We start from the raw sequence: 12,544 nt of genomic DNA, 5'->3' as shown, positions 1-12,544 counted from the left end.
GTCCCACTGGAGCTGAGGCTAGTGTGAGGTGATGGTGATAGTGCAGTGAAACTGGAAGGCTGATTACTGTTCACGCCTAACTGGTTAGTGGAGCAGCCTAATCAAAAGGAAGCCAATTCTCTCTCAGCCCCTGGTGGTGCACAACATACCTTATGCTCTAATAAATTTGTTAGTCTCTAAGGTGCCACAAGTACTCCTGTTATTTTAACATACCTTCATTGCCTCAGCACTGCCAAGTGTGTGCTGGTTTCTTGAGTTCTATGGAATGTGTGGCTCTCTTGACAGGCAGACAAGCCTGAGTGGAAAGTTTTAACCATCTGGACTCTGGCCATTGGTCCATCTCCCTAGGGTAAGGACAGCGTCACTAATATCCGGAGGTGCCGTGACCACAGTGTGATTGGCAGAATCTGTGATTCTGAGACATGCTTCTGGCATGCAGCTGGAGCTGAGCGCTGGGAAAGCCAGCTTTGTTCCTGCATTCCAAACATGTGAGGCTGCCTGTAAATTTGAGAACAGAGAGGAGCTGGGCAGTACGGCCCTGAGCATGGGAAATCATTCCAGCCAGGGGGGATGTGAAGTGGCCCCTGTGCACTTAGAAAACCCAGTCTCAGCCTTGCTAGCTGGAGTCTTCCAGCTTGGGGCTGGGAGAGGGCTCAACAGCAGAGAGATAGAAACAGCCAAAACCGAAGTTCATCTAGGCTGAGGAGAGAGGGGTTTGGGTCAGTCTGTTACCTATGGCTTAAAAGCTCCCTCTAGTGTTCAGAAGAGAATAGCACCCATTCTACAAGTCCTTCCCCCTTTTGAAGGCTTGCCACAGTCATCTAACTGGGAAAAGCTAACGTGAGGTGTCAGGCCAGCTTCCCTCCTGCTGCAATAGCGGCTTAACTGCTGCAAGGAGAATATTGGCTTGGAGCCAGCACCTTTCACAAGCACTACTACAGCCCTCTGCATGATGGTCCTGAGAGTTTTGTGTGAAGGGGCCCCTCAGCCAGTTCTTTCCATCTGGAGCTCTCTCCCTAAAGGCCATACCCTTGTGCAGTCTGCCTGCTCCCCCGCATGCCTTATCTTTCAGCATCTGTAATGGCAGCTGTCTTGTTGGCAGTAGGTGCTCTGTGATGTATCAGGCACCCCAGCGCCCTGTATGGTGCCAGTTGAGGTAATAAAATTGCTGCCACAAGTGGAAAGATTCCAAATGCCACTAGGCATCAAAAACAGAGCATCTGAAAAATAGGCTGTGTGCTAGGGAAAGCTGCTCACGCTGGGACCGTGCAGAAGTGACAGGGGCTTCTTTTGAGGTTAGGCTAAGGAGCAGTTAATAGTCTCGTATTGTTTGCATGATATACTCTCCTTCAAACAAAACCCAAGAATGTGCTGCTGATTGGTTTAGCAGTAGAAATCTGGCTGGTGAAAACCAGGGCTAGACATGGCAGCAAAGGGAAGACTTGGTGGGAGAGCAGGCTTGGCTGGTCTTGTAGTATTTCACAGGTGAACCAGAAACACCTGAGTGATGTCACACATTTCAGACTCTCCCCACCCCGCACACCCTGCCTGCCCTCTGCTATAGACGAATGCAAGTCCCCTGATACTGCACACAACTGCTTGAAGTCCTTCAAAAACAGGACCTGATGCACGACTGCTGACGGAGTGAACAAGTTCCACAAGCCTGAGATGTGACAGGCAATCTGGGCAAAAAGTAACAATCTAGGGGGGTGGTGGACTTGTCCCTTTTTGGCTGCTTTCTAATGTGTTAAAGGCCTGCGGGGTGTGTATGTGGGGGGTTGAATCTACTTGTTTTTTTTCCATTGGAAATTCAAGTTTTACCTACCCTGGTTTCCTGGGAGACTCCGAATGTCTGGAGAACTGGTAGGATTGATATGCCATGCAAGTAAAATTTGGTTGAGGTGGGAATAGATTTTTATTGAAACTGTTGCACAGTTTTATTTGTTAACTCAAAGGCCTAAAAATAGTTAGTTGGGAGAAAAGCTGTTTGTGAAGATTCAGGTCCCACTCTAACATTAGGGCCTGAAAAAGGCTCATATTCTATCCTGAGTCCTCCCGGAAAGATCGAATAGCCATGATAGCATGACGAACAGAGGAAAACAACTTTTAAAAATGCTTTCAGGGCGTCTTTATACATCCCAAACCTACGTCTTGTCCTTCGCAGGTTCCCCTTGATAGGAGAGTCCAGAACAGACTAATGGTCTCTCTGATCATTACTGTGTCCACAGGGAGCAGAGAAACCCCAGAGAGCTTTCTTTTCATGTTTAAGTATTGGATGAGATGGGTTTCGGAAAGGGACTGGAGAGCGGAAGGCAGGCCTAGACTGACAGGCTAAGCCACCGCCCTGTGCATTCTTGGTGAGTTAGTTCATCCTATGTTCCCCGCCCCTCTCGCTGCCAGGCTGTGAAGGCACAAACCAAGCATTTGCTCTTCCTGGGCGCAGATCCTGTGTCATGCTGGTGCCTCAAGGATGTTCCAGGTTGAGCTGCCCCCATGCTGTCCTGGGACACAGCCAGAGTGTGTGTGTGACACACACACACACACACACACACACACACACACACACACATATCCATCCATCCATCCATCCATCCATCCCAGGCTCCAGCAGGATATTAGTCATCTTGCACCCATCTAGTTACATGATTGAAATCCCAGGCTTTCTGCTTTTCTGAGATGCTTCCTCTGCTAGTGTCCTCACCATGCTGCTGCTTTGGCTTTCCTGTGGTATTTCTTCTCTCGGCGACATCTGCCAGTCTCTGCTCCTTGGTTCTAGCTGTAGCAGGCGACAGCATCCCTGTCCCAGAGACGTGTCTGCTCTGAACCCCGCACGGTCCCCAGTCTCTTCCCTTTTTCTGTGCAGTGGTTCCATTTGTGTGCTCTCTGAGCTGTCGGCAGCATGGTGAATTTCCCGGCTCCACAAAGGGGACTGCCAGTCTCATCCAGGAGTCAGGAAACACCCTGGTGTCCCTTGGCGATGCTTTTGTCGGCTTGGTGCACAATGGCATGGACTCTAATAATGCTCCTGCGTGAATTCACAGAGCAGCAGATGTGTCCCTTGCAATTCCATGGGCAGCCTGACTTCACGCTGGCTCAGTCTGTAGCATTAATGGTACAGCTGGTGCACTAGTGTGGAAATGCTTCACCTTCACTACACACATCCAGGTCAGTTTGGTCACTCTCCTATCCAAGGGCGAGTAGACCCCTTCTCTGCCCTTGTGCTCACAATGAGCACTCAAGGATAAGGCCATTGCGGAGAAACTAAATGAATTCTTTGCATCAGTCTTCACGGCTGAGGATGTGAGGGAGATTCCCAAACCTGAGCCATTCTTTTTAGAATCATAGACTTTAAGGTCAGAAGGGACCATTATGATCATCTAGTCTGACCTCCTGCACAACGCAGGCCACAGAATCTCACCCACCCACTCCTGTATCAAACCTGTGTCTGAGCCATTGAAGTCCTCAAATCATGGTTTAAAGACTTCAAGATGCAGAGAATCTTCCAGCAAGTGACCCATGCCCCACGCTGCAGAGGAAGGCAAAAAACCCCCAGGGCCTCTGCCAATCTGCCCTGGAGGAAAATTCCTTCCCGACCCCAAATATGGCGATCAGCTAAACCCTGAGCATGTGGGAAAGACTCACCAGCCAGACACCCAGGAAAGAATTCTCTGTAGTAACTCAGATCCCACCGCATCTAACACGCTAAGATTTTTAGGTGACAAATCTGAGGAACTGTCCCAGATTGAGGTTTCATTAGAGGAGGTTTTTGGAACAAATTGATCAACTAAACAGGAATAAGTCATGAGGGCCAGATGGTATTCACTCAAGAGTTCTGAAGTAACTCAGATGTGAAATTGTAGAACTAACTGTAGTTGGTAACCTATCATTTAAATCAGCTTCTATACCAAATGACTGAAGGATAGCTAATGTGATGTCAATTTTTAAAAAGGGCTGCTGGGGTCACCTCTGGATTTACAGCCGGTAACCCTGACTTCAGTACCAAGCAAACTGGTTGAAACTATAGTAAAGAACAAAATGACCAGACACACAGATGAACGTAATTTGTTGGAAGAGTCAACATGGCTTTTGTAAAGGGAAATCATGCCTCACTTATCTACTAGAATTCTTTGAGGGGGTCAACAAGCATGCGGACAAAGGAGATCCAGTGGATATAGTGTATTTAGATTTTCAGAAAGCTTTCGACAAGGTCCCTCACCAAAGGCTCTTAAGCAAAGTAAGATGTAATGGGATAAGAGGGAAGGTCCTGGATTGGTAACTAGTTAAAAGATAGGAAACAAAGAGTAGGAATAAATTACCAGTTTTCAGAATGGAGAGAGGTAAATAGTGGTGTCCCCCAGGGGTCTGTACTGGGCCCAGTCTTATTCAACATATTCATAAATGATCTGGAAAAAGGGGTAAACAGTGAGGTGGCAAAATTTGCAGATGTTACAGAACTAGTCAAGATAGTTAAGTCCCAGGCAGAGTATGAAGTGCTACAAAAGGATCTGTCAAAACTAGGTGACTGGGCAACAAAATGGCAGATGAAATTCAATGTTGATAAATTCAAAGTAATGCACATTGGAAAACATAATCCCAACTATACATATAAAAAGATGGGGTCTAAATAAGCTGTTACCACTCAAGACCGAGAGCTTGGAGTCATTGTAGATAGTTCTCTGAAATCAGCAACAGAGGGTCCTGTGGCACCTTTAAGACTAACAGAAGTATTGGGAGCATAAGCTTTCGTGGGTAAGAACCTCACTTCTTCAGATGCAAGAAGTGAGGTTCTTGCATCTGAAGAAGTGAGGTTCTTACCCACGAAAGCTTATGCTCCCAATACTTCTGTTAGTCTTGAAGGTGCCACAGGACCCTCTGTTGCTTTTTACAGATTCAGACTAACACGGCTACCCCTCTGATCTCTGAAATCATTCACTCAATGTGCAGCAGCAGTCAAGAAAGCAAACAATGTTGGGAATCATTAAGAAAGGGATAGATAAGACAGAAAATATCATTTCCTCTATATAAATCCATGGTACGTCCACATCTTGAATACTGTGTGCAGATGTGGTCGCCCCATCTCAGAAAAGATGTATTGGAATTGGAAAAGGTTCAGAAAAGGACAACAAAAATAATTAGGGGTATGGAACAGCTGCCATATGAGGAGAGATTAATAAGACTGGGACTTTTCAGCTTGGAAAAAAGACAACTAAGCGGGAATATGATAGAGGTCTATAAAATCATGACTGGTGTGGAGAAAGTAGATAAGGAAGTGTTATTTACTCCTCCTCATAACACAAGAACGAGGGGTCACCAAATGAAATTAATAGGCAGCAGGTTTAAAACAAAAGGAAGTATTTTTTCACACAACGCACAGTCAACCTGTGGAACACCTTGCCAGAGGATGTTGTGAAGGCCAAGACTATAACAGGGTTCAAAAAAGAACTAGCTAAATTCCTGGAGGATAGGTCCGTCAATGGCTAATAGCCAGGAGGGGAAGGGATAGTGTCCCTAGCCTGTTTGCCAGAAGCTGGGAATGAGTGACAGGGGATGAATCACTTGATGATTACCTGGTCTGTTCATTCCCTCTGGGACACCTGCCATCGGCCACTGTCGGAAGACAGGACACTGGGCTAGATGGACCTTTGGTCTGACCCAGTCTGGCCATTCTTATGTTCTTAATGTTGGGACACAGGGTCCAGTGCAGCGGTTGCAGGCTCTGTCTTTGCAGTGGGGGGAAGGCTTGGGGGCATGTTCTCTGAGCTGGCTGGCTGCTCCTGAGGGTCTGTGCTCTGTTTCTGTGCAGGCTGCATGTTGAATGGCCAGGAGGTGAAGCTCACGGTCCATTATGAAAATGGATTCAATCTCTCCAGGGAGGAGGCAGGCTCCAGTCGCACCCTGTTCCTCTACCCCTTTGAGAAGCTTAGAGTGTCTGCAGATGATGGCATCAGGAACCTCTACTTGGATTTTGGTGGCCCTGAGGGGGAGCTGGTGAGAATGGAGCTGGGGATGCTGTATTTTGTGGGGTGGGAAGGATTCGGGTTTGTCCATTGCCAAACTACTGTGTGACTTAATTTCAGGTGCTCAAAGCCTGTCTCAGCTGTCTCCCATCCCACCCCCTGTGGCCCTCACCTCCATGAGCTGAACTCTTTCAGGGCCTGAGAGCTGCCCTGGGAGACTCCACTCTCACAAGGCTCGGTACCATTGGGCCCAGGGCCGGCTCCAGGCACCAGCTTAACAAGCAGGTGCTTGGGGCGGCCAAGGGAGAGGGGCGGCACCTGCGGCAATTCGGGGGCAGCAGGTCCCTCACTCCCTGTAGGAGCGAAGGACCTGCCGCCGAACTGCCGCCGCCGATTGCGGCTTTTTTTTTTTTTTTTTTTTGCTTGGGGCGGCAGAAATGCTGGAGCCGGCCCTCATTGGGCCAAACGATCCCTGTCTGCTCAGACATACCAGGAGAGCCAGTCCTTCCCACACCATGCTGGTGGCTGATCCCAAATCATTGCCGTGCAGACACGTCACTCCCAGATCCCAAGGGGCAGGTGGATTGAGAGGCTGTTGCTCGTTGAAGCCAGACTGAGCAGTGCGGCCTCAATGGTGATTACAGGCCCTCGGTGCTTTGGGCCCAGCTTTTCCAACACCTTTGGAATCGGGGGTGTGGGATTGGCGGTCCCCAGGGGGAAAGCCCAGCTCAGGATCTGCTCTTCCCTGCTATGTGAGAAGCTCTTTGTAACCATTGGGCTCTGTGGGTGAGTGGGAGCTGAACACCCTGTCTTGGGGTGGTTTGTTTGCAATCTGTACAGTGACACTTCTGCTCCAAGTAGAGCCCTGTGCTATGTGTGGGACTGACGGCGTCTCTTGTGCTTTCTCTCCAGACCCTGGACCTGCATTCCTGTCCCAAACCCATTGTTTTTGTGTTGCACACTTTCTTGTCAGCCAAAGTCACCCGTATGGGACTGCTTGTGTAAGAGGTGAAGGGTCCCAACAGCTCCGAACAACACATCTACTGTCCCAGCAGCAAAAAAGCACAGAAGACCCTAGTTTGTGGTGTCCTCCTGCAGTACCAGTGCCTTGACAAAGACTGACTCATGCCAGAACCATGACCGTGTGGAAGGAAGCTCCTGCCCTCCTCAGAGCCATAGCCAGAAACTCCAGCCTCTCCACAATCCCCTGGAATAACTGCTCCACCTGCCTAGAAAATGCTGAGGCCGGGCTGCTGCTGGTAGCTGAAGTGGTTCTCGCATTCTCCCTTTCCAGCCCCTTCCTGGCTGCTGGCAATTTCAGACACTCTTCTTCCTGACACCCCTGGGATTCGATTGTCACCCTGAAGACTCGACGTAAAGCCGAGCATCCGGCACTCCTCTGTTGCAAGAAGAGCCATTGGCATGGGGCTGTGAGGGGGGAGCTGGTTAGGGTAGGAACTGTAATCAATCCGTATGACGTCATTTTTATTGCTTACCAACTGTGCCTTCGGCGTAAGGTGGGTGGGGCTTTACTGGAGCTGGGGAGGAGGAGACGGAGTTCAGCACTGGTCGCTCTGGACGAGCGTTCCAAGCGCCCCCGCCCTCGGCTCGTTCCAAGCTGCCCGGCCTCCCCTGGGAGAAGTGAACTGTTGCAAAGATGGACTTGCGGCTGTGCGGCAGCTCTCATGGGGTCATGTAGGCGAGGCTGAGTTTGCTGAGGATTCCTCCTGGAGGGAGGGGGACTCTTCTGAGAGCTGGTGAATCCTGCCTCTTCCTTTTGCAGTCGATAAATATTAGGGGAGGGTACGCAGTACACCCTTCACTGTGGCTTCTGACCCTAGTCACCGAGTCAGAGGAGGGGTCTCTGAACGACTGACCCGGCTCCCTCTGTTGCCACAAAGCCACCTTCCCAGGGATCCTTGGTAAGGAAGAGGCCTGTCCTTCTCACTAGCCAGTGGGATGGATAGTCGGGGAGATTTCAGTCACTTTTCTGACTTGCTTTGGGCACCTGGAAACATCCTAAATACAGAGCACTTGGTGCTTTTTGCTGATGCTTCTTACCGAGGCCCCCGATGGTCAAATGCGACAGGACAGATGCCACATGGCTGGATCGGAGGCCCCGAAAGGCCAGGTGGTTGCGTGCTCCGAGATGAGCTGGAATGCGAAAAGCAGCTGATGCCCTATAGTGATGCACACAGCCTCTGGGCCTGGCAACTTCCTTCTGAGACCCTAGCAGCACCCTCTCCTTTCCTAGTGCTGGGCTGCCTGTCTCCCTCAGCCTGTGCTAAGCCCCTGTGCCCAGGTGTGCGTGCTGCAGGGAGGTGGGTGACGGGCCTGGGAGACAAGGTGGGGGAGATAGTATCTTTTATTGGACCTACTTCTGTCGGTGAGAGGGACCAGCTTTCAAGCCCCACAGAGCTGTGCGCATGCTGGCACAGCCTGTCCCATTCCTAAAGAAGGTTTTCTGAACAGCTGCAGGGCCGAGGGGGGGCAGCTCATCCACCAGAGGCAGGGAAATTGCAGTGCTTCCTTCACTCTGGTGGCAGAATTCGAACACAGGGCTTTTGGAAGCCCCCTCCAGCACATAACTGACCTCTTCCCAACAGGACTCAGGGCACCTGACAATGCAGCCTGGCTCAAAACTCTGAGAAACAGATTTCACTGCGTAACCCAGACCTTCAGCAGGGCCTGCACCCTCCAGCTCTCTTCCTAGATTCCTGGTCTCTCTCATGCTTGGGAAGAGCTGTACCTGGGACACCCAGAGATGGGGGGGCAGGGACTCCAGGAGCCCCACTGCGCGCACACATCAGGTGGCTTGGACAGTCCTTTGAGGCTCTGCTTGCTTCCTTGGAGCCTCTAGTGCCTACTGTTATGAGTGTTTGATTCCCAGTGTAGGTTGCTCAGGATTAACTCCTGGGATTCAGCTTCTCAAGTTACCAGTGTACTGAGCTTTCCGAGACTGGCTAGAGCCTTGTGGGACACGTACTCCATCTGCAGACCAGTACGGTAGCCCATCTCCTTAGTGGCACAGATCGACAGCTTGATGTAACTAGACTTAGGGTGAGAATTCACAGCACAAAATGTTTGAAGGTGAACCTAAGCGCATGCCGCCTCGAGCCTGGCCTTCCCCAGAACAGGCTCGCACTGTGTGAAGAAGCGATCCTGGAGGGCACACTTCCTTTAAGTGAGATTTGAAGCCCAGATTGTCCTGCCAGCGCAGCAGCCTGCTGAAACCCTAGGGAGGGAGTGTTCTTCACAGGCCCCTCACAACTCCGTGGCCTATGCCCGATGCCTAGCAGCTCATTTCCAAACACTGGTTTAGCAACCAACAAAAGCTAATCAATTGAAACGTGTTTGTTTAAACAACAAATCATGCTAGGTTATAACATACTTAGAATAGTGTCTTAGCTGATTGGGGTTTATGAAGTGAATATAAAGTTAATATAAAGTGAGTTCCCGCACAGTACGGATTTGGATAGGTTTGTGTTTGCCAAACAGACTGTTATCTGGTCTGTGGACCAATCGGAAGAGTTGTCATTTCCACGCAAGGCTGTTAAGCTCTTCAGTCTATTTTAGCTGCTCTTAAAGTGGATATTTTAGCTCTAGTATGGTTGGGGTTTGTCCCACCAGTCCAGCGAGTGCTGGAAACCACAGCGTCTGCATGGTGAAAAATCTGCAGGGAGAGTAGACTTGTTCTAAGCCTCAGTTCTTGGACAACCCATAAAGAAATACTCTTAACGCCACAGGGTGATTAAGCTGTTACCATGTTAGACTATTTTCTTATCTAAATGTCCGTTTTCTTTAATTTGCAGCTTCTCCACATTGGTGGCTGTAAAGCACTGGAATATTTTTACAGTTAGAGGCTAGGCCAGTTTGGTCTCTTACCAAAAGCCACAAGTCAACTTAAATTAGAATTCTGGACAAGGTCCCTCCTTCTCCCAGGAAAACATGGCTTGCTAGGAACCAGGTTTACGAGGGTAAAGGTGGGGTCCATCAGCAGGGGAATATTCACCCCTGTTGTACTGGAAGTGTGAGTAGTGTCAGTATATCACATAAAATGGGACAGTCTCCTCCCCCCATTATTCCTTCGTTCTGCAAACTACCTAATAAGCTGCTATGCAAATTGTTGTGCCCTGGCTGGTTTCAAGGGGTTAGATATCCCTGAGGATTTCAGGGAAGAACTTGTAGACTTAAGCACTTTCTCTCCTTTTTTATTTTGCTCTGACACTTAAGGTTGAGTGGTTGCTATTTTAAGCTCTGGTGGTGGTCACTGATTGTCAGCACTGCCCAGGATCTGTGCAAAACGTCGGTGTAAATGCCTTGCTGTCAGTGGGGCGAACTCTTCCCAAATCACCTGTCACTAGCAAAGCTCTGGTTGAGGTGGCAACTGAAATGTCAAGAGTAGACGCCAAATCGAATTGCACGTGATGGACGTTTGGCTTAACAGGAGGTTATTGTAACTCATTTCGATTGGATTTGGATTTCCGTGGGAGGCAGGGGAGTACTTAGTACTGCCTTGTCATAACCGCCCACTACAAGCTGAGCTGGCACCCCTTGTGCACGGCCAGCTGGAGTGAAGTCTGTCTTCCCCTTTGCATCAGACATGGGATAGTTAATGTGCAGAAAGGCTCATGCTGCCAGCCTGAAACTGTCTCCCAACCGACCCAGGTTCCTTCCCAGGCTTCGCTGTGTTAGGAATTCCATTCTGTCCTGTTTAAGCAATCACTTTTGAGCCTTTTGCCACAAAGCCTGAATTCCATCCTGACTTGCTTCACCAGTGAAGCCCCTGAGATCTCCGCCTAGTCCCCAGAGAACCTGTGTCCAAACCAGACCAATCTTCTCATTCACGTGAGCGTCAGTGTTCACTGAATGGAGGCTCAGGTCTGTTGCGGATCAGAGGTACTTGGGGAAACTTGCCAGTTTGCACTCTGCCTAATTCTCCCCAGGGCTGTCTTCCATTCATGCCAAATATCTGCCCTGTTACAGAATGCTGCATGCCCTTCTGGAACGCTGCGAGCCATCGCTTACTCTGGAAGCTCGGGTCCTCTTAGCTTTTAAGGTTTTTAATGTTGGTATTAAAAGCCTGTTCTGCAGACTGAATTTCTGATGCTCAAGCCCCCACTGTGTCCCAGCTCCTCCCCAGAAGTGTTGAGGTACCAGATTTATCTGCAGTACATACACTATGTGCCTCACCTGGCCTCGTTTGTTTCTGGTGGCAGCAGGCGGCCCCCTTCCCAGAGCCTGTGTAGAGACATGGGGAAATGTACAAACTCCTGGGAGCTTGTCCTGTCTTTTCCCAGTAAGTGGGGGAAAGGGCTCCGGAATGTCTGCGAGAGACTGCTCCTGCCCCCTCCCACATCTATGCAAACCTCTGGATTTTGAGTGAGGTGATATGTAGGAAAGCTAGAAAATGCCCCATGTGGCGCTCCGGCTCGGCAGCTGGAGAGCTGTTACAGCATTCCATGTGGAAGATACACCACTGAGAGGCATCCCAGGTTATCCTTGGAAACCAGAGGGAGGAGAGGAGAATATCTATGCTGAGCTTGTGCTTTCTGTCCAGAATAAGAGCAGGCAAGTGTCTTAAATATGGCCCTATCGGCCTGGATGACCATATAGGGGGTGTAATTAAACTAGTGAATGGTGTTTACAAAACCTTACACAAGCTGCGTAGATTTTAAAAGGTATCTAGTCAATCAATTCCTCCTACCAACTCCTCTTCAAACAGCACTTGTGCGATCGACTCAGAGTTAATACTCTGCAAAATCTTTGCAAATTCTTGTGCTTTCCCCAATACAACATTTCTATGCCTGTGGCTAATTCCCACAACTGAAAGCAGATATGGCACGCACGGCTTAATTTGTAACGAAAGCGGTGCCAGGGCTCAAGCAATTTTTTTACTTTCCTAACTGACACGCCAAGCCCAAAGGTGCCGGGGCTCAGCCCTGGTGGAAATTAAGCACTGCTTGCATGTAGAAACCAGGCTACACTTTTCTTTAAAAGGAGGCCAGTAGCCTCTTCGCATTAGATAATAAGCAATAAAGAAAATGGATGTGAAACTAGTAAAAGCAAATGAGTCTTTGGCTGTGGATCCCACTCCCGGTGTGCATGTGCTTCGTGGGAGCCACATGGACAGAGCATCCTGAAGCACCATGGTTGCTGTAAGGCTAAGTAACCGTTCTCTACAGCCAGCCCACCTCTGCCTTTTGCCTTTATGCTGCCAGGATTTTGCTACATGAGTTAATTCTGTTTCTGCTGCTGACCTTGCAGCATCCTGGCCTGCAACACAGTACATCAAAACCTTGATTGCACTTTCATGTTCTAGAATTTGGGGGAACTACAGGGCTAGTTCTACCTGGTTTTAAAAATAAATTAATTTGCAGTGACATCTCTTCTCTGATGAAGAAAATTAAAAAAATAAAATCCCCTTGGCACATCAATGTTTGTGGTGCTCCATTTTCCTTTTAGCATATCTGCCTGTCTGGGATCAGCCAGTGTAGGGGATCTCACTACAGTGTATCAGTGTGAAGTTTACAATTTGGGTCAATAGAGCATTACAAGCCCCAGGTGCTAAAGACAAGAACCCTGTA

The 12,544-nt window shown here is 49.2% G+C and overlaps 1 protein-coding gene across 1 annotated transcript in view; it reads left to right on the top strand.

Moving 5' to 3' along the window:
* The window catches only part of SNTB2 (syntrophin beta 2), a 46,691-nt gene extending 39,729 nt beyond the window's left edge, over positions 1-6,962 (top strand). The window contains exons 6-7 of the mRNA XM_065416677.1: positions 5,804-5,988; positions 6,870-6,962. Of these exons, the coding sequence (XP_065272749.1) occupies positions 5,804-5,988; positions 6,870-6,962 (278 nt within the window). The remainder of the gene's footprint in view (positions 1-5,803; positions 5,989-6,869) is intronic.
* Positions 6,963-12,544: the final 5,582 nt, after the last annotated feature.

Source organism: Emys orbicularis, chromosome 14 (genome assembly GCF_028017835.1).
Source record: "Emys orbicularis isolate rEmyOrb1 chromosome 14, rEmyOrb1.hap1, whole genome shotgun sequence".
Lineage (NCBI taxonomy): Eukaryota > Metazoa > Chordata > Testudines > Emydidae > Emys > Emys orbicularis.
The sequence above is the reverse complement of the archived record's forward strand: the minus strand, read 5'-3'. Positions and strand labels throughout refer to the sequence as shown.